The following is a 25,209-nucleotide window of genomic DNA, read 5'->3' on the forward strand; positions in this document are numbered from 1 at the left end:
TGTGTGTTTTCTGTGTGCAGCTGCAGCTTCTATAGGAACTCTGAATAATGAATTCCTGCACGCAGGAAAACAAACACAGTAATTAGAGCAGAATGTAAAGAGAAGCAGATTGCAGCAATGTTGTCAGTTCAGGGAAAACATCAAAATAGTTGTTGGCTGCTGGATTGCTGCAATAATTCATGTTGTCGCTGCTCGCCAACAACTGCAACTACAGTTTCCTTCAACAGAAACATGTCTGTAGTGTATTTATTTACTTTGAAGTGAGGGAAGCATGCTCTGATCTGTTTCTGTTGGCAATATGTATGCACACAAAAAAACTAATATCTTTAAAAAAAAAGTATAATTATTGTTTACAGTTTAACAAAAAATATGACCTTCAAAAGTAAGAAAGAATAGACGACATTAACCATGTGTCTGGCCAAGAAGGGTCATAAGGAAATAAAACACACACAAAGACTAAGCAGGTAAATAAGTAAAGTAAATAGTAGTAGAAATACTAGTATCTTTAAAAGAAAAAGTATAGTTTTTTTTTTACAGTTTAACAAAACAAAAAAAAACCTTCAAAATGTAAATCAGTCGATAATAAATGATAAATAGATTTCAGGTCATTTTCACACTGATTCATGAAGCATATATACATTGATATTTAATAAATAATCCATTCATTATGAATCAACTTCATAAGAAGCACCTACAGATCACACAGGCCCCCTTCAGGGACCCCTGGGATTCCGGGCTTCTGCGCCTGCAGCAGCTCCTCTGCCCGGTGTCTTTCACAGCCGGTGGATGGATTTGACACGCGTTATGGTAACCAGTGTGACGTCAGAGAGAGAGAGAGAGAGAGAGAGAGAGAGAGAGAGAGAGAGAGAGAGAGAGAGAGAGAGAGAGAGAGAGAGAGAGAGAGAAACTCCGCAGATCGCAGCGCACTGTCAGACCAGCAGGCAGCAGCTGCGTCTTCTTCTCATCCTCCGCGACTCTTCCGCCGGGCACCGACCAGCCGACCCGGGTGGCGACTCACCCCGGGCGGGGACACGTGTGCAACATGCCCGCAGAGCGGCTCCAGCCGGGCCCGGTGTCGCTTCTTCTACTTCTGGGAGGATTTACGCGGACGAGCGGACGGAGACTCCCGGTGGACCCGAAGCGCAGACAGCTGTAAGTTGGAGTCCAGGTGAAGGGGAGCGGAGGGGTGTGGGGGGAAAACTGGAAAACTTCACATCCGGAGCAGATCGTTGGTGTTTTGATGAACATGGAGTCGTGGAGGGGATCACCCCGGGCATCAACGTGACGCGCCCCCCGGGAGCGCGCGGCGAGGAGCCCCGGCAGCTTCACCCGGAGAGTCCGGGGAGGGAGACGTACATAAAATACCTCACCCCCTTCTGCTTCAAAAGAATCTCCTCCACTGTGGATTTGGCTCGTGCGTGGTATTAACATCCGGGAGATGTCACCGGGCTCCGGTCTGCGTCGGGCCGGGATGTCTGCGGCGCAGTGAGGACCAGCCTGCGGGGCTCCTGGGTGTTTGGACTTTGCGGTGGTTCCCCCGTGCGGCTCGCGGCTCTCCCTCATGCAGCTCCTGCGGCTGGCCTGGGCTCTGACTGCCTCTGCGGTCTGCTTCCTGCTGCTGCTGATCCTCCACCACCAGATCCTGAGAGAAGGTACGGCTCTGGTGTCCGGTTCACGGACTTCATGTGTGTGTTTACCCGCCTTATGAGGACACGCGTCTTGGTCACACACTCACATTGTGGGGACTCGCGAACCTGAAGGGGACACACTCAAACCTCGACTTCGGTTTGAGGTTAGGGGAATGGTCAATGTGATGTCTCCACAAGTCATGAACACACCACTGTGTGTGTGTGTGTGTGTGTGTGTGTGTGTGTGTGTGTGTGTGTGTGTGTGTGTGTGAGGACCATGCTATTGTAATTGTATTTATATTAGTAGTGAGGATATTGTTGCCGAAACAGGTCACAGAAAATGTGTGGAAATCAGTTTTTTATTCAGATGTTGTCAGTGGCCAGCGGTTAAACTAGAGTACATCAGCGGATGAGAAGGTAATAAAAGGCGGGAAATGAAAAACCGATAAAGCAGCAGCGGCGAAAGCAAAAGCAGGGACACGAGTAGCTGGTCCAGACCGGGCTGAGCTCCAGCTGGGGTCTGCTGGTTTTCACTGGAATAATCCAGAAGGATTAGAGACAAGACAAATGACGGAGAGAGGAAACCCTACTTATCTCTAATTGACTCTCTCTCTCGCTCACCGTGCACACACACACACACACACACAGACACACACACACACACAGACACACGTGTGCAAACGAATTATGTTTTGCGTAGTTTTGATATTTTACTGACACATTTTTGTTATCATTTGGCAACGTTAACTAGATTTCATTTTATTCCATTAGACTAATCAACGGATATATTTTTCCACATATCGATTAGCTGTTTATAAAATATATTCAACCTCAGTCTTGATATATCTTCTTTTTTTTACAATCATAAAAGAATTGTCCATTTGACACCAGAGAATAAAAATGTGAACAGTGAGTCATTTTTCCGAATTGTTTGTGATACTTTTTCTGTAAATTAATGAATCTTTTAATCAGCTTGCGCTAAAGTTCCAGGACGTTAACCCCATGAGCATCTCATTCAAACCATCTTTAAAAGATATTACTTCTGTAATGCATTCATACAAAGTTGTGAAATGAGGGATACAATGTGTTTGGAGTGTAATACTGAGGATTGTGTGAAGGATTTAGGGGATCTATTGAAATGAAAAACAACATACATTTAATGTTTTCTTTAGCTGAATGAAGCTCATTTGTCCCATCATTAAATTGCAATAAATCAATGCTGAAGTAACTACATAATGACACAAAGGTGTATCATTATCATTATATATATATATTTTTTTACAGTGAATAAAATACTTGAGAGAAACATTTTTCTGTAAAGGGTGTGGCTCGGGATCATGATGCGTCAAAAACGTAATCCAGACCAGATCGCGATCCAAAAAATATGTTGTCTTCAAAAAGTAATCAACATTGCAGCTTTGTTCTGTGGGAACTTATTTTTTAAATATGTTTTTTAGGATGCTTAATGCTACTTTGAAAACAACAACAAAAAGAAGGCAGCAAAAGGAACAAGGCATCGCTAGTTTCAGATGTTTGCTTACGCTCAATCGCCACCGCCCTCTAGTGGCCGTAGTAGTTATGACAAGGGCAAAGGAAGTCAGGTGACTCTGTAGAGACGGATGGAAGGATCGACCACGTGCTCATCGTCGTAATCAAGACAACAAAGGTGCCCCTCAGCTAAAAGTAGCAACGTTCACCCAAAACCCAAATGTTTCCTGAGAGCCGACCAGATTGTAACCGTACTGTTGTGACGCGGTAAAGGTACAGGGGTTAACCCTTTGAGAGCCTAAAGCCGAAACTCTGCTCACTAAGTTGCTTCAGGTCACTGCAGAAAGAAGAAGAAGAAGAAGAAGAAGAAGAAGAAGAAAATAGTAAAATGCAGCACGGCTCAAACTGACTCGACCGAGCAGGATCAGGTTTCCTGTCACGCTGCAGAGACTTTGATTTTGAAGGAGGACGAGGTCTCAGATCTCTGTCTCGGTATGTTTTCCCCTATTTATTACGACAGCGGATCATTGCGTCATCATATTTCTGCTGCCCGCAGTGAACGTCCCTTTTAAAAGACGATAAATAACCTGTTTTAGGAGGCGTGTCCGCTGTCGTCTCTTCATTGATGATCCCGTGTGTGAAAAGCTCTGATGAGCACAAACCTGCAGACCAAACTAAAGTCCTACACGTCTTCTGTTTACCGAGTTTCTCTCTTTTCTTCGCTCACAAGGCTCATTTAGATCCTGGAAAATAGCCCATTACGCAGCAGATATACACCGTTGAGCCCCGCCGTGTGGAGAAGCTGATCCAAGGAGCCTTCGGAGTCCAAATTAATTCTCAATGCTCCATTAAGTGGAGCGTATATACATATATATATATATATATATATATATATATATATATATATATATATATATTCATGAGAATTATGAACACAATGAATGAAAGAGAAGATCAGCAGCCGAGAAAGAAAAAATAAAACACAAACACAAATTAACGGAGCAAAACGCGGCAGACGGTGTAATAGGATTTGAATAAATTCATCTGGAGGGGAACGTCAGCGTGAAAGCAAAACGTTGTAATCACATCGCCTTCAGAATAAGAGTCTCTGCAGCAATATAAAGTCAGTAACAACAGCACTGAAATCTTTGCTAAACTGAGCTTTATGCTCACAAAATCAGAATCAAATTCGCAGATGTCGTACATAAACATTCGTACTTGGCGTTTAGTATTTTAATGCAACATTCCTCTCATCACTAGAGCATTATGTGACCTTTTCTTCATTTAAAGACAGCTGTTGGGCATTATTTTACACAATTTGATAGAAAGTAAAAATGAAAAGTACTAATTTTAATAAATAATAGTAATCAGAACACATATAAAGTGATATTTAACAATAATAGAAAGAAAGCATTTTGTTTCTTAAAAATAAATTCCTGTACAACCAGATTTTGAATATTATTATTTACCCTGTTATTATTATTTAAGCAAACGTGCTGTTCACTCGTCTTTTCCCAGCATGCTATGCTCAGCCCGGCGGAGACGAGACACAATAACATGTTTCCTTCTGGTGCTCTGCAGCAGAATTAAAGGAGGTCGGCGGTGAGCTACCGCTAACGAGCTAACGGACGCCCGCTGCCGCTAACGAGCTAACGAAGGCCCGCTGCCGCTAACGAGCTAACGGAGGCCCGCTGTCGCTAACGAGCTAACGGACGCCCGCTGCCGCCGCCTCTGCTGTCACCGTTTCTCTGGTTGCCATGGGTTCCCCCGTTAGCTAGCAGCGCCTCTGACATCGACATTTGACTGAAGCCCAATTACTGCAGAAGAGCTCCGGGGGCTTCTCGGCCCCGAGCGGCTCCAGAAGGGTTCAGGGGCCTTTTGAAATAGAAAACAGGGCGACTAGCGCCGCTGGTCCCTTTGAACTTTGATCTTCCTCCGATGTCCTGGTGGCGCAATAGCGGCGGCGGTCGAACTTCTTGAGAGCAACGGGCTCGTTGGCCCCAAAACGTCAAAACTCGCTGTTGAATTTGGAGCAATCTCTTAACCAAGAACACCATCTTTCCTTGAATCTAAAAATAACAACGTTCAGGCCGGTCTCATCCCGCGAAATGATGTTTATCCTCCGCGTTCGTGCACGAGGAAGTGCAAAGACGGCAGATTCCCACGCAGATCTTTGTCAAGGAGCAGAAAAAAAAAAAGTACGTTGATTTATCTGTCGCGTCGTTTCCTCGCGCGGCGACGCTGTGCTTCTATCGAGCTAAACAACTGCTGACTTTAGTTTTTCGTCAAATATTCGTGTGCTTCCCTCGCCGTAGAGGTCAGTCTCTCCGCCGGTTTTGTGTGTGTGTGTGTGTGAGTGTGTCTGACCTTTGACCCTAGCGTGTCAGATATGATCACATACAGAGGAAGGAAGGTTAAAGCCTCCTCTCGGTATGTCGTGTAGCTGTCGACAGATGTGAAGCCTGAACACTTTCCACTGTGACCTTTGAGCCTTTAAAACACGAAAATACAGAACTCAGAGTGGTCTGATAGTCCGTGTGTATACAGGAAGGAGGAGAAGGAGGGAGAGGAGGAGGTGGAGAAGGAGGTGGAGCAGCTCTCAGGCCGAGATGAGAGAGTTTATCATCTCCATGTAGCCTGGAGGCTAACAGGAGGGGGAGGACGCATCAGACAGAGAGCAGAAGTCGTGTTAATGCAGGTTGTCAGATGTAATTATGAGCTTCATTAAAACTGCAGAGATCTCAACCCCGGTAGTGTTTTTAACATCCGTGGTGGAAGAAGTGTTCACATCCTTCACCAAAGTAAAAGAAGCAATACCAACCCGGGTTGCAATTACAAGTAAAAGTCCCGAATTGAGAATCTTTCAGCAGAATGCACTTAAGGTGGGAAAAGTAGACGTACTAATTGTGCAGTGAAATGCTCCCTGTGAGTGTTCTACTTCATTTTATTACTGGATGAATGTGTTTGTTGGGTTTTACCTCCTTTATATCCTGTTGTCAAGTCTAATCTACAGCAATGCGTCATATTCTATGAGATCATCAAGCAGTCCTTTGTTCTTCGGTCCTCGCTCCCTTTTCCCAAATCCTTTTCCTGGACGCCGCAGTTCCCCCGAGTTGATCGGAGGGTTATTCAGATCACCTGTCGGGGAGCGAGCCGCTCCCGAGGAACTGAGAGCAGCTTTGGTTGCATTTCGCCCTCCCGGACAATCAGAGCGTGACGACGCCCTTTGTTTGGGGGCGAAGAGGAGAGAGGCGGCGAATCGCGAGTTATTTTCCGATCCTTCCGGGATCCTCCCCGCAGACCTCGTTTGAGGAGAAGTCGAGATGATCTGGGCCTTCGCAGAAGGGATCACCAGCCAGTGATCGACGCACTTTAGCGTCCGACTGGATCCCGACTTGCTCCGGCATCATCCACATGTTGGCCGCATTAAAGTACCAAAGGTTTTCTAGATGGATCTAACAGGATCTGAATGTTTCTCTGACTTCCTGTGTCTTCTTTGACGGCTGCTCGTTCATCTGGAACGGACTTCCCGTCGGCCAGAAACTCGTCGCTTTGACCTTGTGGAAGCCAATACACTGATTTGTGTGTTTTACCTATTTGTTTGGTTTGGTTATGATGACGAAGATGCAATGATGATGTCAGGGGGCGTTAACACTCCATGGAGACGTCACCTGAGTACGGCCAGGTGTGTGAGCGGAAGGGCAAACTATTTTCAACCGCATTACGAGACTGAATTTCGAGGGCACCGAGTCACGGCCTGATTTTCAAAGTCTCTTTTCTTTTAAAAACTTAATTATCTCCGCAACCACAACGTTTATTAACTTCATTTAAAGTGCTACAATACTGTAACCCGTGTGAGAATATACCTATTTTTTATTTTTAAATAAAGTAACTGTTAAATTTAAGTACATAACTCTGTGAACTTGCTGCAGCGACCGTAATGTTTCACTAAACTTGTGATTAGTACCCGTTAACAAAGTCTGATTTCCCTAATAAACACATTCACTTAACTGTAAGTTTCCTGGGAATCTAACAAAGCAATCCATGTCTTTGTAAATCCCTTATTAGTACCTGAAAGTCATAAAAAAAGAGGTACAGACCCCAATTGGGGTCCGACGTGGTGGAAAAGGTTAAGAGGTGTTTCATATATATTTCTGTTGCTATGAAAGGAAGCATTGAAGTGAAACTATGAAATAATGCGCATTGATTTACTGACCGCTCCTACAGACCTCTTTAGACTCCTTTGCTGTGAGGCCTTTTGAGACCGACACGTGTTAGGTCTTCTGCACCAGGACAGACCTCGACGATGCGCTTTGTGCTTATTTTGTCATTTTATTTCCATTGAAACTCTCTTCATGCACATTTCTTCAGTGTTGAAGAGGCACTTCTTTCACCGAGACGTCTCCTGCTTTATCTCTGAGGTCAACATTTCAGTTTTGTTATTGGGAACTGGTTCGTGGGCTGAGGATTCAGTACTGACGCACAGGAATTTCTAAAAAAGAAGAAACAGTTTTCAGCTTTGTGACAAAACATCTTCCAGCTGATTCAAGAGCACTGTGACGCCGACTGGTTTTACTGGACATTTTCATGTTTTCATACGTTGTTTTGATGTCACTTTCCTGTAAAAGTAGAGGAGCCTGTGTTTTTTTTCTTCCGGAGAACAAAATACCCGTCGTCTCAGACATCCATCCTCCTGAACGATAACTCACCTGACGGACAGCAGCGATGACTCTGAGCCGATAGAAACAACAACACTGTGTCTTCGTTCACGGTTCACAGAGACGCTGCTGACAGCAAAACGCTGCTCGCCACATCAAAAACCTCTCAAGTGCTGCTGCTGCTGCGATGCATCATGTTTCCGGCTGGCAGCTGAAGCTTTTCAGGGCTTCAAACAGCTGCGGCTGCAGAAATGACAGAATGGTTTGGTTTGGAGCGGCCTTTAAAAACTGTAAAATAACGATTTATTCTCAACAGAAAGACTGTGTCATAAGCGTCCTCTTACAAAGACTCTAGTTTTTTTGGGGAAAGCCTGGTTACAAGTGCAATCCAGCAGTGTTTTTGGAAGTATTCAGATCCTTTACTTCAGAGTTCAATCGCCACGTTGTTACAATAAATGACAATTAAAAGTACTGCATTGGAAATGTTACTTTAGAAGTACATAACGTGAGAAAAACGGCCCCTATGAATGTTGTGCTAATATGTTATATCATTAGATTATTATCTCATGCATTATTGAAAAGGGAAAGATATTGTTGGCCCCATGGCGTCACGTGACAGACACTCAACTTGTAATCCCACAGTTTGGCCACTGTGTAAAATTAGATCGTAAACCATCTTGGATTACGGCCGTCGCCATGTTTTTTGCAACCGGTAAACTGAAGTTAACGTGCAGAGAAGTGACATAGAGACAGCAAATACGTGTCTGGTGTCAAACTGTCAATCAACTTGTGGCCCCGCCCTTTAAGCGTCCCCAGCTTTATGGTCTGTTGGACGTTGAAATTACCATAATCTACTAATTTGCCAATGGACAAAATGGTCAGGTTATATATAAAAAAGTGTTGCTTTGTACATTTAATTACATTGGTGATATTTGAATCACGTAAAGCAGGTTGTGGCTTGCATGTCGTGTAATTGCAGGTCTCAGTGTTCTCAAGTGTCTCCATCCATCGTCTGTTGAACCTTTTTAGTAGTTTGTGCTTCTAAAACTAAACAAGCTGTTGTTGATGTTGTTTCTTCCCGCTCTGACCGCCGCTGCCCTCCGTCTTTCTGGAGAACTGCTCCCTCTGTTCTCCTGACTCTGAGGTCCTGGTCCTTTCTGAAGGAAGGGGGGGTGGTGGTCCGTGGCTCTATTGATGACGGCTCATCAGCATGCAGGGGGGGTTTCCGCCGTCCCCACAGCGACCAAATACAGCTTCTTGTCCCCTCTGATTCACCCAATATTCACCCCTCCATCATCCAGCCTCTGCCTTTTATTATCGATTCCTTCAGACGTCAACAATTCGTTGTATTTATGAAACATTTAGTTCATTTTAATGGCAGAAATAAAGCTGGATGTGTAGCTTTAGTTCTGTTTCCAACCCAAATATTTGTGGCAAGGTTTTATGGATGTCACGGTCCGCCACTTTGGGCCACACTTATATGACTCAACAGCTATTGAGTAGATTGATTTGACATCATGTAAAGACATTTGTGGCCCATGGGGGTTAAAATCTGACTTTTCGCAGGTGTTCTGGTGTGGAGGTCCCTGAGGAGGTTTAAGCTGTTCTTGAGGAGTTTTTAAGAAGTCGTGAAAAGACCACAGTGGTATTTAAGAAAGGTAGAAAGGTCACAAAGAGGCATTATCAATCATTGGACATGTTTTCCCTGTCTGTAAAGATGTTTCAGTGGTCCTTGAAGAGGCTTGAGCTGTCCTCGAGGAGGTTAAAGAGGCAGTGAAAAGGTTGCAGGCTCCAGCGCAGCAGCAGTGTTGTTTGCTTTTAAATGGTCCAAGTCAACCTCTTTGTGGTCTCGGACCGGTTGTTTTGGACCGCCAGAGTACAATTACTGCGTTCACAAGTGCCCAGACGAACCGCACCACAGTAAGAAGTAAATGTTGCCCTTGTTTGGCTGGCTTGTAATGCCCCTGAAGAGGTTCTTGGGATGGTTTCAGATTTCACTGATGAGGTTGTAGAGTCCAATGAAAAGCTGTTAGCTGTCTTGGAAGTTTCAGTGTCACTGAGGATATTTTGGCCGTCCTTCATTAAGTTAAAGAGGCATTTAAAAGACCCTGATTATGATTTAAGTTCCTTGTGAAGATGTAGATCATCTCCAGAGGTCGTGGAGGTCATTGAGGAGTTTCAAAGGCGTTTGTGTCTGTAAACAAAGATATCGCTGGTTTGGTTTGTTGAAGTTTAATAAAACGTGGATTCTGATTTCCAGAACTATATTTGAGGTGAACACATGTAACAAGACACTGCAGGCACTGGTCAATTTTGAGAGTTTTAGGTGTCAGTAGAGAGGCTGTAAGATGTCAACAAAATCAACCTGGCTTCATCTATTGTTGTTATTACTCTACTGGAAATGTATGCAATTTTTGCATTTCAGAAAACTAGAAGAACAAATGTCCCAATGCAAGGACAATTATTATCATCTGAGGAAGTTTCATGGGGATTTCTATCTGTTAAGAATTCCTGTTCACCCGAGATGTCTCCTCTCAACAGACGCCTGTCAGCCAATCAGAGAGCAGGATTCTGTTTCTATGGTTGCTGCGGTATCCTGTCTGCAAAAAAAAAAAGAAAAAAAAAAAGAGTGTCGGATGAGTGTGTGAGGATGAGCTGAGTGACAGACTGACTGACAGGAAACAATCAGCCGCGAGTCGGTTCAGACGCTCGTCAGCTGTCAGTCAAAACACCGAGCTGGTAATTTGAAGCTCGTTCAGCGTCGCGGCAGCAGAAGTTTGGAGGGATTGTTCTCCCCGTCTCACTTTTATAACTTTCATCACAGGAGAGTTGGAGCCTTTTAATGGTAATGTGTCAGCTGGTGGAGGCTGCAGACAGAAAACATATTTGCCCAAACTCAGAATCAACCCCTTTTCAAGCAATGATCCTTTTCGTGAACTGAACCGAATTCTGTTTTTTTTTTTTGCTGAAGAAATAGAACAAACATTATTCAACTTCCTGTCGGTCTGTGAACTGGTTTTTAAACAGCCGCAGTTTGTCACGTGTGAAGCCAATGAACCAATGAACAAAATAACAAAAAGACAAAACCAGTATTTTCTAAATCATCCGCTAATGGAAAAAGGTAAAGGTTTATTTTGGAAATTCCACCAATGCAGATATTAAATTCCAGTGAGCAGAAACACGAGTCAGCTAATGATGATTCAGTCCCACAAACTGAACTTTCTATTGGATTATATCAAAGAAAAATAATAGGAGTACAACATACATTGGACTGTTATTCATGGTCATTTGTCTTGTATACAAGAAAATGCTGTTTTTTGGCGCCATAGCTAAGTACCTAGCTTGTCATTCTTCAGAACGACGGCGATCCCGTGCTACAGCTAGCCAGCCGCCCGCTGTTCAGCTCCTCTATTGTAACCAGTGTAGCAGTAAAGCGCGGTGGAAATAGCAAGCTAGCTAGCTAACTAGGGGAAAGCGTGCTAGTTAGCTAACTAACCAGCCGCCTGCTGTTCAGCTCTTGTATTGTAACCAGTCTAGCAGTATAGCGTGGTAGAAATAGCTACCCAGCTAGCTAACCAGTGGACTAGCTAGCTTGCTAATTCCACCGCGCTTTACTGCTACACTGGTTACAGAGCACAAGACGAACAGAGTTGTTCATCTAGTGATAGCGATGTGTTTCTATTAATATTTGTATTTAAGTTGGTAAAGTTTACACATTTACGCTTTGCAACATTTCTACTCGCTTGCTTTAATTGTCACCACAAAATCTCAGTCCGTGACTTTTCGTTGAGGCTGTTCAGTTGAGACGTTAGCTCGCTCCAACAGTCAACTGGCACACAAAAAAAATGGCCGCTGCCGTGCCCGTCCTGCAGCGTTGATAAGTGAGTTTAACGGCATCAGAACAGAGAATCAAAGGAAACGTTGCAATTTACAAAATGTTTTTGCGAGCGACGATACAACTTTTTTGGCGTCCAAAACGAAGTCGCCTGAAGTGTTTGTTGCACATGACGGACTTCCTGTTTCCTCCTCTCAGGTCAGCTGGCGGCGGGAACCTGTGAGATCGTGACTCTGGACCGAGACAGCAGCCAGCCGAGGAGGACCATCGCCCGACAGACGGCGCGCTGCGCCTGCAGGAAGGGAAAGATCGCCGGGACGACGCGAGCCGGACCGGCCTGCGTCGACGGTAAGACGCCGTCCAGATTAACGAGGAAATATCTTGTTTTGTCAATCTCACTTCTGGTTTGGGTTCAAATTGCTACTTTGTCAAGGTTGGGGACCAATGACGTGACTGTCGGCGAGCTCGGGGTCTGAAAAGGGAATGAGGAACTTCCTTAAACCTGCATTCTTTCTAATGGCCATGAGGGGGCGACTCTAGTACAGAATATTATGATACATTTCTTTTAAGGCTGTTTTCTCTAAATTAGTTTTCTCTCAAACTCTGATCCAGAAATCTCCACTTCAGCACCTCCTACGTCCACCAAACTTTACAGTTTAATTCCTCTCTTTATTCTGAAGGTTTGTACAGAGGGTGTTGTTAATATATCATTCATAGCCTGATTTATACAAACATAATATTCCTCAAAAAGTATGGAAGAAAATGGATTTTAACGAGGGTATTTTCTGATAACGTAGTGATAGAAGCATATATCCAACATTCCCTGTGTCAAAACATTGGTACTTGCGATACAAAAATAATTTTCCAAATCAACTGGGTCAGTTTTATGACGATGATATCAGATTAAAGTTTTACTTCAGTCACCTGCCGTGACTCCCCTTAAGTGTTCGGTGTGTGTTTCGGAGGAAATTAAGAATTGATTGAGTGTATTTTTAGGGATATTAGTTATTTAAAAGATAGTTCAGGTCTGCAGAATCTCTGAAGGAAGCCAGCACACAGATATGTGCAGCTCACTCTCTCAATCCTCCGCATTTCTTCATCCGAACCGCGGGGGGTTCAGAAAGTCAACGCCCAGATGGGGAACGGCGCAGAGTTGCATTGCATTTCATCAGCGGCCGTCTCCTCTTCCTCTCTTTGTTTCTGTTTCTGTTGTGGCCGCCATCTGGAGACGACGTCAGCAGCTGGAGGAACTCGTTCTGCTCTGCGGGGATTTCACAGGCTCTCCCGGTGATTTCCAGACACCGTGGACAGTTGTTGAGCGGAAGCACTGCAGTCTCTCCCGCTGCTTTCTCCTCTATTGAGCTCCACTTCACATGTTTTCCTCCCTTTAGATTTGCCCTCAGATTATAGAGTTTCCTCGCATCAGTGTTGATTTCCTTTTTTGGGCTGTTACAGTTAGGGAAATGATCACAGTCAACAATATTTTACAAAGATCGTTTTCACCTAATCAGCAGAAAAAAACAACTTTAACTTGTTAACTGAACCGCTTTTACTTCCATCCAAAACTTTTCTGTCAACCTACAGGATAGATACAGCTGCCGGTTCACCCCAGAGTTCTTCAGCTCATATGACCACGATATGAATACCTACCCGATTGTCATTGATCTCTAATGAGTCCACAACTCCCTGCTTTAAAGCATACAACCCCTCCGCAAAGCATCCAAACTATCTCTTTAACCGTTTAGATAACCCATAAGAGCTGAACTGGGTAAAGTTCGTCAGTCTGAACGTGCTCGGCTGCTGCGAGGAGGAAATTTTCAGACTCTGATCGCTGCATGCGACCTCTTTTCACAGCTCAAAGACTCATCAGCAGATTTCTCTGTGCATTTCTCCCCAAAAAAAAGGAAAAACCTCTGCAGTGACTTCCTCATTGCAGTGGACGGACCAGGAGCCAACAGACGCTATAGACAATACTCTCTGGAGCTGGTTGAAAGAAGCGAAAACTTTAACGCTCAATAGCCGAGAAGCACTTCCTGCAATCTGGTCGTCAAAGTTAAGTCTTAAACTTTTCTTCATTTCAGAGGAAGAAAAAATGTTCACGTAAATCATTGTAACTGTCCAGCAGAAAGACTCGTTTCTCTCCGCGACCTTTACAGAGCTGCGTGTTGGTATTCATGTCAGTTTGTGTTTTCTGTTGCAATCTTAGGTAGCGTGAACGCAAAAGTCTCTTCAGTGTTTTGGGCAGACAAACTGGTGCATCTAAGATAGAAAATAACAGCTTTACTCAATCCAAAGGGAACAAGAAATGAGTTCAAAATGTTGCAGTGCAAGATGGGAAAGAGGGCAATGAATCAAACACCAACAAAGGTGCAAGTAGAGAAAGCTCAATGAACAGAAACTAAAATATAAAGAAGGTTAAGGATCATGAGCGTCATGTACACAGTGTGGGAAGAAGTATTCAAAACATTTACTCAAATATAAAGTCGTAAATATCATAAAAAGTACAATTACCCAATCAATTTATCGGATATATGGACATGACTACGCTAACTTTTACGTGATCCATTGTACGATATATACGTATATGGACTTTACACTGTAAAAAATTGGAGTGCCATTTACTTTAAAATGGCGAAGTAACAATTTCCACACAGAAATTGGAAGAAATTGTTCACTCAGAGAATTCTCAAGTTAAGTTTACTTCCTACTAAGAAGGTTTTTTCATCCAAAAATATTCAAGTACGTTTTTACTTTGTTGTGTACAGTCGATCCAGTAGTTTAGTTAAGATTACTTGGTGTGAATGATCACATTTACTTCTCAAAATAAGGATTCATAATTACAAACAGACACAAAGTAACACATTTAATACAAGTTTAGGACTGAAGTACAAATGTATTGTAGAATTCACGCATACCATCAAAGTATTAGTTCCATGTTCAAAAAGTCATTTTTTACAGTGTACCTTGATCATTTTGATCAACCTCAATATTGTCTGTTGTGTGTGTGTATACGTGTCTGTTTTAGCGATCACATTTTCTGTGGTGAGGTCTTTACTTTTTTCTCTTTTAGATGTAATACAAATAGACAAATCATCTTTTGAGATATTTTTCAGAAGTTCTAGAAAGTCTGAAATGAAACTCGGAACTCGGCAGCCGCTCCGTTAGGATCCCCGTGACCTTTCAGCTGCGCGTTGTTGGTATTTATGTCAGTTTGCTTCTCGCTTCGCTTTCTGTTGTTCTGCTGCTGAAAGCTCCCAGAGAGAGGGCCGATCAGACTGCAGTCGCTTCTCGTTTAAAGCTCCGGCTCGGCTCACTTTAAACCCCGCGAGTCTGAGTCCTGGTTCCCGTGTGGAAGGATAATCCCAGCATGCATCACGGGTCCCGAAGCAACAATTATAGAGACGTCATCAGGATGGGAACACTAAAGTCTGTAAGTTGGAGCTAAATCCTGAAACATGACCAGAGAGGATTGGTGTCCACCTCGTCAGACAATATGCTGCTGTTTTGTTTTAATGAGATCAGAGTGATAGTTATGAATTTTTTAAAAAAAGGGCCACAAAGCTCTGAGCTCATGTTGTGAAACAAACAATAAGAAACAAGAGCTTGTTTGTTTCCCGTCAGGTGGAGACGAACTGGGAAGGGCGGAAAGGCCGCGGTGTGTTCAGGGACTCTGGTTTCTGAGTAATATAAGAAAAAAGGAAATACATTTAGTGTAAAAAAAGTCAGAGCATATTGCAGAAGCAGCCAATGCATTTCAACAAAGAGACAAATACTTTTGTTTTTCTCGAACGCTCGACTTCCTAATTATTATATTCATAATTGGTCGTGATGTTTCTGCATATTTCATGATCATGAAATGTGTCACATAATTACTTTTATTTCGTGATGATTAAATCTGAGACAACTATTTAGGAATTATGAGGAAACGATGCCTGGAAGAGCTCATATTCATGACCTCGTTAGCTTTTAATCAGGCCATGTTTGTATCGCAAATCTGACGAGCAGCTTAGCTCTCGACGACAGGGACTCATTCAGAGGGTTGGTGGTTCGAGTCCCGGCTCTTGCTGTATCTACAATGTATAAAAAACTGTAAGTCGCTCTGGATAAAAGCGTCTGATTCCTCTTTTGAAAACCTGTCGTTTGATAATAAACATATTTTACTTCGGCGGAAGCCGCTGTAAAACTATCCTCCTCCGAGTAGAGGACGAACATTTCATAATGAAAGTAAAGTTGAGTATAAAGGAGGATAAAAAGGATGGTTTCCCCGTCTGTCCTGGATCCACTTCCTGTTCAGAAACACACCTTCTATTTGCGTCCATCTGCTCGTCCTTTTCGCCTCCTTCCCGTTGGTTCCTCTCGGGGGAACGAAGCAGGCGTCCCTTTTTCGTCCCGGACGCCCGCTTCTTTTGATGAATGAAGCGATTACAAAATGGCCGCCTCTCTTTTTCGGATAAATGAACTGCGCTGAGCGGCGGCGGCGGATTGATCGACCGAGGCCGCTCGTTAATCAGCGCTCGCAGGTGTTCAGGTGCTCACTGATACCTGAGATTAATCACTCCACAGCAACACCTGCTTGTTTACATTCGCTTCATGGATCATAAACAAAGGACGCATTTATATATATATATATATATATATATATATATATATATATATATATATATATATATATATATATGAAAAATAAACAAAGCCCACACTATATCAGATATTTTGGACTCGTTGAAGTTTTTCTTTTCTTTCCTTCAATGAAAACTAATAAGAATCATATGTATTATTCATATTTACAGTTCTGGCTTCAGAAGAAGAGGATTTAAACTTCCATTTAGTTTAGTTCATGTTCCCACTGGGATGTTGTTGCCATGGTAATCGTGTGTGTGTGTGTGTGTGTGTGTGTGTGTGTGTGTGTGTGTGTGTGTGTGTACTCTAACACAGCAGAGGAATTCGATAGAGTTGACCTTTTATTAATTTGTTCTCGGTCATATGATCATTTTTGGAAAAATGTATTCATTTGATGTGATTGTTGCTGTTTATTATATATATATATATATATATATATATATATATATATATATATATATATATATATATATATATATGTGTGTATGTATGTATCTCTCTCTCTCAATGTGAGGATTTAATTAAGTGTCACGGCTGAGAGGCGCTGCTGCTGTTCAGTAGGAGATTGCTTAGATAATTGGCGGCTAACGGGCTAGCGAGCTAACAGGCTATCACCTCCACACCGCTGCTCCTCCGCTGCAAAGGGAGAAGTGATTACCTGGTTATGTACGACAGGCTCTCATTTCCTTCATCTTTCCCACCGGGCTCGCGCAGTGTAATAATTCAGTGAGCGGTCGGGTCAGTGAAGTGTTGCCCGAACACAGGAAATCCCTCAGAGGGAAGAGCTCGTCTTTAAACGAAAGAGCGAGGCGAGACGGACGGGATCAGCCCGAGCTGGTGGACGGGCGCAGCGTGTGCTGAGGTTATTTTCATGTGATGGTTGTGAGCCTGAGCTCTCACTGTGTGAGTGTCTCGTATATTTAGAGATGTACTTCACTGCTACCTGTTGAAAGGTGTGTAGTAATGTTGCTCATTGTGAAGCTCAATGAGTTGCTCTGGGGATGCAATGTGCTCTACGCATGAAGGTTCACTGGACTCATGCCACGTGGCGTTGCGTTCGCTACTTTGCGTTCGCTACTTTGCGTTCGCTACGTGGCGTTCGCCACTTTGCGTTCGCCACTTTGCGTTCGCCACTTTGCGTTCGCTACGTGGCGTTCGCTACGTGGCGTTCGCTACGTGGCGTTCGCCACTTTGTGTTCGCCACTTTGTGTTCGCCACTTTGTGTTCGCTACAATGTGTTCGCTACAATGTGTTCGCTACAATGTGTTCGCTACAATGTGTTCGCTACAATGTGTTCGCCACTTTGTGTTCGCCACTTTGTGTTCGCTACAATGTGTTCGCTACAATGTGTTCGCTACAATGTGTTCGCCACTTTGTGTTCGCCACTTTGTGTTCGCTACTTTGTGTTCAGTACTTTGTGTTAGCTACTTTGTGTTAGCTACTTTGTGTTCGCCACTTTATGTTCGCTACAATGTATTATATCTATATTATTATATATTACATATTCATACATGTCAGAGACTTCTTCTCTTCCTGCAGTTTTTATGCTACAATAATGATTCATGTCATATGCTTGGAAATATTTTAATAGGACTTGATTACTATTAACTTTTGAACTCAATATGTTTTGCACAATGGTCAACTAAGCAAGCTCATTAGGAGTGACATACTGCCTTAAATATTGTATATGCACTATATTATGAATATTTACATGTTGAGTATTTTAGAGTCAATGCTGCATATTGAGAGCAATGTTTTCACATTTGATTATAATGTAAATTATGATAATGTAATGAGGAGACCGCTCTAAGTAGCTTCATTAATCACAGGCATTTGTTGCAGGAAGTGTTTCTCTGATTCATGTTGTTCTGCTTGAAGCTTCCTCCATAATGAGGAACATCGCTTTATGTTCTCCATTGTGTGTCGGTTCCCCCTCTGGGACCGGCGGCCATCTTTGATCAGATGCACGTACTGTTAATTGCTGACAGATGTTTGTTCCATATTCTGCTGAATAAAGTCGCAGCGTGCGTTGGACTGATGATGGTCTGATGAAAAGACTGTATCGTATTGCATTATGGGAAATGTAGGCTGTATATTTTCGTGAACCATAAAAGTGAGGTTATCTCAGCCCGTTACCTCACCCGCACATCCTGCGATTCTGTTTATTTCTTGTTTCCTGCTCAATTAAACTCCTTAAACACACCCCTCCTCGTCTTCCTCCTCTTCATCACCCCCTCTCCCCTCTCTCGGTGGGCTAATCAGGAAGCCGCGATATGCAAATGCGGTGGTGAGAATGTCCTATTTCTTTATAAATAGCCGAATGTGATGAAGAGGAGGTGTGTACAGTAAACAGGATCCGTCCTCTGATGGTGGACTGAGTCTCTGTGTGTGTTTCCTTTTGGAGATTTCAAGATGGAATATTTAGATATATGAAAAAAACCTCAATCTGTCCAAAATAAAAGCTGGTATAGCCGCAAAAAATAAATAAATTAGCATTTGGATTTGCTAGAAAAAGTTTTAAAAAGATTTTAAAAATTAAGATTTTTTGTATTTTGTTGTACTTTTTCATGAATAGACTGTATGACGTTTACAGGGGAATTAAAGGAGATATAATGAAAACGTTCCTCACCAAGTATCACAACCTTTTTATAATTTATCCCCAAAATATTTTTGTTGAACCAAAGGTGTCCTGCAATACTTAATAATTAATCAATACTTGTTCACAAATATTTTCCATATTGTTCACAATCTAAAAACAGCAACATTAAAATAAAGTCATAAGTGAGTCATTAATGCCGTGCAAACAAATAAAATGACACAAACCGATGAAAGAAGTGAACTCACCTGTCTCTTCTTCCTCCTCCTCCTCCTCTTCCTCAGTTCGCATCGTGTGGACCCGACAGTGGTGCGAGATGTCTCCGTGTTTGGACGACGAAGGCTGCGACCTCCTGGTCAGTCAGTCGGGCTGGACCTGCACGCAACCGGGAGGCCGGGTCAAGACCACCACGGTGAGAATGTGTGACGACGCCCCGAATACATCACATCCCTTTAAGACACACAGAATACATCACATCCCTTTAAGACACAGTGAATACATCACATCCCTTTAAGACGCCCCGAATACATCACATCCCTTTAAGACACACATAATATATCACATCCCTTTAAGACACACAGTATACATCACATCCCTTTAAGACACAGTGAATACATCACATCCCTTTAAGACGCCCCGAATACATCACAACCCTTTAAGACACACAGAATACATCACATCCCTTTAAGACACAGTGAATACATCACATCCCTTCAAGACGCCCCGAATACATCACATCCCTTTAAGACACACATAATATATCACATCCCTTTAAGACACACAGAATACACCACATCCCTTTAAGACACAGTGAATACATCACATCCCTTTAAGACGCACATAATACATCACATCCCTTTAAGACACAGTGAATACATCACATCCCTTTAAGACACAGTGAATACATCACATCCCTTTAAGACACACAGAATACACCACATCCCTTTAAGACACAGTGAATACATCACATCTCTTTAAGACACAGTGAATACATCACATCCCTTTAAGACACAGTGAATACATCACATCCCTTTAAGACGCCCCGAATACATCACATCCCTTTAAGACGCACATAATATATCACATCCCTTTAAGACACACAGAATACATCACATCCCTTTAAGACACAGTGAATACATCACATCCCTTTAAGACACACAGAATACATCACATCCCTTTAAGACACAGTGAATACATCACATCCCTTTAAGACACAGTGAATACACCACATCCCTTTAAGACACAGTGAATACATCACATCCCTTTAAGACACACAGAATATATCACATCCCTTTAAGACACAGTGAATACATCACATCCCTTTAAGACACACATAATACATCACATCCCTTTAAGACACAGTGAATACATCACATCCCTTTAAGACGCCCAGAATACAATATTTTAATAGTTATACCTATTTATCATAGATATTCAAATTCTATCGTTTCAGTTGGATTTGAGATTTGAGCCGCTTTTAAAATACCGTTTATGAAAATGTTAAATAACTTTCAATCAATCCCCCTCGAGGCTGAGTTAATAATACATTGATTGCGAGGGAAATGAGGAAAAGGGAATTAGGGCGGAAAGTTCGATTTATGAGCACTAAACAAAAAGAAGAAAAGAAACTGAGAGTCTCTTCATCTCTCCTCTTTGTTTCAGTGGCAATATATATATATATATATACATATATATATATATATATATATATATATATATATATATATATATATATATATATATATGTATATATATATATATATATATATATATATATATATATATATATATATACATACATAGTAGAATAAGTAGAAAGAGCTCAGAAACAGGAAGCTGATTGGCCAAAGGAAAAGTATTAATTCACCTGAGTGTAACACCAGCTGTTTGAAATAATACATAATCAGCTAAATAACCGCATTATGTCATCACTGGATGGGGATTTTCTCTCCATCCTACAAGTGGAAGCAGAGGATCATGGGAGGAGGCGCTTCATCCTCTCTGAGCTCCGTGATCGTCTGAAACTCGGCGCGTTGTTGCGTCTCTGTCGCCTCCGGCTGCAGAAAATCCTTCTTTTTTTTCAGTTTTGTTTTTATTTCAAACAAAAATGGGGAGCGCCGCACAGCGACGCCGGCTCCGCTTGCCTCGCCGCGAGGAGGCAAACTAAATCACGGAGCGGCGGCGGCGGTGAGCGGGCGGACCGACGCAAAACTCCAACCGTGTTTACATGAGGAGAGCAGCGAGCGTTCAATAAAGCTCAGAGAGCAGCGAGCGTTCATTAAAGCTCAGAGAGCGGGAACAAACGGCGTGCAATGGGCCCCGAGGACGTTCTCCAGGCGCTCAGGGGCCAACGGGGCGCAGAGAGGAGCTAATTAGCCATGAAGAGCTGTAGAAGTTGCTTCTGACGACTGTCTCTGGATCATGAAGACTCGATAGATCATGAAGACTGTAGATCCTTTATGGTCTGCTGTTCTCCCACCTTCCTCTTAAAGGGATACACACACCTTCCTCTTAAAGGGATGCACACACCTTCCTCTTAAAGGGATACACACACCTTCCTCTTAAAGGGATACACAGACCTTCCTCTTAAAGGGATACACACACCTTCCTCTTAAAGGGATACACAGACCTTCATCTTAAAGGGATACACACACCTTCCTCTTAAAGGGATACACACACCTTCCTCTTAAAGGGATACACAGACCTTCCTCTTAAAGGGATACACACACCTTCCTCTTAAAGGGATACACAGACCTTCATCTTAAAGGGATACATGCACCTTCCTCTTAAAGGGATACACACACCTTCCTCTTAAAGGGATACACAGACCTTCCTCTTAAAGGGATACACACACCTTCCTCTTAAAGGGATACACAGACCTTCATCTTAAAGGGATACACACACCTTCCTCTTAAAGGGATACATGCGCTTTCCTCTTGAAGGGATACGCACACCTTCCTCTTAAAGGGATGCACACACCTTTCTATTACCGGGATACACACACTTTCTTATTAAAGAGATACACACACCTTCCTCTTAAAGGGATACACACACCTTCCTCTTAAAGGGATGCACACACCTTACTCTTAAAGGGATACACACACCTTCCTCTTAAAGGGATACACACACCTTCCTCTTGAAGCGATACGCACACCTTCCTCTTAAAGGGATGCACACACCTTACTCTTAAAGGGATACACACACCTTCCTCTTAAAGGGATACACACACCTTCCTCTTGAAGCGATACGCACACCTTCCTCTTAAAGGGATACACACACCTCCGCTTAAAGGGATACACACACCTTCCTCTTAAAGGGATACACACACCTCCTCTTAAAGGGATACACACACCTTCCTCTTGAAGCGATACACACTGGACGAAACGCCAGAATGTTCCATAAAATTTACCATTTTTGAGTCCGTAAGAAACAACGTGTACACAACTGATATGAAGCTTCACGACAGCTCAAACTAAACTTCTGAGCGTCCGTCGGTGCGACGTCGAGGTCGAAGAGGTGAGCCCTGCGCTCGGCCGGCCGTCGCTTCCTTCCCACCGCGTGCGATCATTCCTGCAGCGAGGCGGCGTTTGCCGCTGCGGAGGTGTTGCCGGGCGTCGCCGCAGAAAGCAGAACTCATTTGTGTCTCGCTGCATCGCAACACAACCGTCCTTGAACAAAGTGTGTGACTTTGCCTGTCTGCATGTATGTTAGCGCACTTGTGTGTGTGTGTGTGTGTGTGTGTGTGTGTGTGTGTGTGTGTGTTGAAGCCTCCCGTCTGGCTGGAACCTGCAGAGGTACTTTGAATTTATTTTTCCGGTCACACCGGGAGAGAAAAGACTGAGAAACAAATCACGCTCCGCTCAATCAGACAGAAATCCAATTCTCCTTGGAGAGAAGGACGAGTATTTACTTTGAATGTGAGCACAGACTGAATATCCTGAACACTTTGTGTTCTTCACCCCAGAAGGAGACACATCACACCTTCTGGTCTTCAGCTGGCTGCTCGGATAGAAACTCTAAACACAGAGTACAGGTTATTTACTTCAAAGTGCTGCACTTCAAGGTACTAGTACTCTACTCCCTTCCACTACATCTCAGAGGTACATATTGTACTTTTACTCTACTACATCTCAGAGGTACATATTGTACTTTTACTCTCCTACATCTCAGAATGTTGATGTTTCCAGATTGATGGACGAGTTCTCCTGTAATCCAGCTCGTCCTCGTCTGACTCTTCTCCTCTTTTAGGATTCCAGCTGCAGCCGAGCAGGATGAATAATTCAGAGCGTCTTCTTCTTCTTCTTCTTCTTCTTCTTCTTCTTCTTCTTTTTCTTCTTCTTCTTCTTCTTCTTCTTCTTCTTCTTCTTCTTCTTCTTCTTCTTCTTCTTCTTCTTCTTCTGCATCTTCTTCTTCTTCTTTTTCAATCTTCTCCTTCTTTTTCTTCCTCTTCTTCTTCTTCCTCTTCTTCTTGTTCTTACTCCTCTTCTTCTTTTTCTTCTTCTCCTTAGTCTTCTTCTTCTCTTCTTCCTCCTCCTCTTCTTCTTGTTTTTCTTCTTCATCATCTTCTTCTTCCTCTTCACTTTTTTTTCTTCTTCTTTCGAAAATTACTGAGGCTTTATTATTTTTTATGAAACTATATCTTTGTGTTTTTAAATATTTTTGGGTCTTCTCTTGGGAATTGTCGGCGAGTATAAAAGATTCAGGAAAAATCCCCAACCTCATTCTGTGAAAACATTAATCGTGAGGTTTATCAATTGAATTAACAAAATAATCAAAATAAGTATTAACATTTAATAACAAACTGAAGCGCTCGTGTCTCAGACGCTCTGCTTGGTGTTCATGGTTTCTCTTCTCTCCTCCAGGTCTCCTGACAGCGGCGGCGAGGACAGACGTCTCCAGAGAAAGACTCCTTCCCATCGGCCGCCGCCGCCAAGCGGAGCATCCAACGCCGCCGCCAAACGAATCATCAGCCCCCTTTCACAGCCGAGGGGCGGGGCGTCGTCACTTCCTGCCTCGTGCTCGGGCGACCTGAGGAAGACGACAGTCTGACTCTCTGCGAAGAAAATGTTCGTTTTCTTGAAGAAGAGATTTGAAGAAGAAGAAAAAAAGTGGATTATGACGAGCTGCCGGACGGATTTGTTTTTGTGTTTTTACAGACCAAAGATGAACAGAGGAGCCGATGAGACGTTTCCAGACGCGACCTCACGTCTATGTAAAGAAACGAACACGTTGTGATATTATACAGTGAGCGACTTAACTGAGCAAAGTGAAACATGTATATGAGTTCATGATATAAATATATAAAAAACATGTATCTGTATGAGAGCTGTTGATGTTTCTGTTGGGAAAACTCAGACCTTCACCCGTCGGGTGGAGAAGGTGAAACAGACATTTTCATGGTGAGAACGTAAAACCTTTGCACACAGAAACCTGAAAAAAATGTAAAGATTAGATCGATCGCTGGTGGACAAAGTACATTTACTGCACACAAGCACACATTTGGTTCACTTGTACTTTACTTCAATATTCTTCTAATGCCCCTTTATACCTCTACTACAATTCATAGGGAAGGTTTTACTCTGCAGTTCTAAAAATAACCCGCGATTGACAAAATCCGCAAAGTAGTCAGCTTTATTTTTTACCATTATTATCCATGTTTTAAGGCTGTAAAACCCCTAAACACACATTTTATACACTTTTCTCAGACGGGCATTAACATTTTCTCACATTTCTCTCTTAGTTAAACACTCTCAAAGTTCAAAGTTTCGCGTATTTAAAAGAATAAGCCCAAACATTTTGAACAAATTTCATTTAATGATCAATCTGTGAGGTCCTCTGACCACGCCTCTTTGTCCGGGCGCCGCTCCGCTGACTTTTTATCCGGACATCTGTCCTGTACAGGAGACGCTGCACGGAGGAGACTGATTGGTGTACAGTCCAGTCCCTTAGCCAATCAGGACGCCGAACACAATGCGTTCATAATGTACACTGTAAAAAAAAATCCGCAAAAATAAAATAAAATCTGCGAAACAGCGAGTCTGCGAAAGCTGAACCGCGTTATAGCGAGCGACGGCTGTGTTCGGTTTCACTTCACACTTCACTATCAAAAAAAAATGGACAAGCCAAAGAATCCTGAAGTGTTTTAGTTTGCACCTTTGTCATTAAGAGAATAGGAAACAAAACCACTTGGTATTGGGTTAAAATAATCATGTTCCCCGTGGAGCCTCTCATGGGTTCTAGTTGGAACCTTTCACACACGGTTCTCTGTAAAACCCTTTGGTTTCTGGGTAGAACCCGTTTGCCGAAGTCTCAGCTCGAACCTTCACAAAAGGTTCAATGTGAAACCAAAAAGGGTTTTTCCTTTGAGGAGAAGTCAAAGATTAT

The 25,209-nt window shown here is 42.9% G+C and overlaps 1 protein-coding gene across 1 annotated transcript; it reads left to right on the plus strand.

Moving 5' to 3' along the window:
* Window positions 1-1,001: 1,001 nt before the first annotated feature.
* On the plus strand, window positions 1,002-25,209 carry LOC137803596 (chemokine-like protein TAFA-5). Its single transcript, XM_068602206.1, has 4 exons — window positions 1,002-1,652; window positions 11,808-11,957; window positions 19,110-19,237; window positions 23,688-25,209. Exons 1-4 carry the CDS (start codon window positions 1,562-1,564, stop codon window positions 23,694-23,696), a joined length of 378 nt encoding a protein of 125 aa, XP_068458307.1. The 5' UTR covers window positions 1,002-1,561; the 3' UTR covers window positions 23,697-25,209.

Source organism: Clinocottus analis, unplaced genomic scaffold, assembly GCF_023055335.1.
Source record: "Clinocottus analis isolate CAN_PGR_092001 unplaced genomic scaffold, fCliAna1.0.p SCAF_6, whole genome shotgun sequence".
Lineage (NCBI taxonomy): Eukaryota > Metazoa > Chordata > Actinopteri > Perciformes > Cottidae > Clinocottus > Clinocottus analis.

Bases quoted from the DNA above. Each gene is read 5' to 3' on its own strand.
- LOC137803596 (XM_068602206.1), top strand. From the start codon at position 1,562: ATGCAGCTCCTGCGGCTGGCCTGGGCTCTGACTGCCTCTGCGGTCTGC. The intron at 1,653-11,807 runs GTACGGCTCTGG...TCCTCCTCTCAG, and splicing joins CCACCAGATCCTGAGAGAAG to GTCAGCTGGCGGCGGGAACC. The intron at 11,958-19,109 runs GTAAGACGCCGT...CCTCTTCCTCAG, and splicing joins CGGACCGGCCTGCGTCGACG to TTCGCATCGTGTGGACCCGA.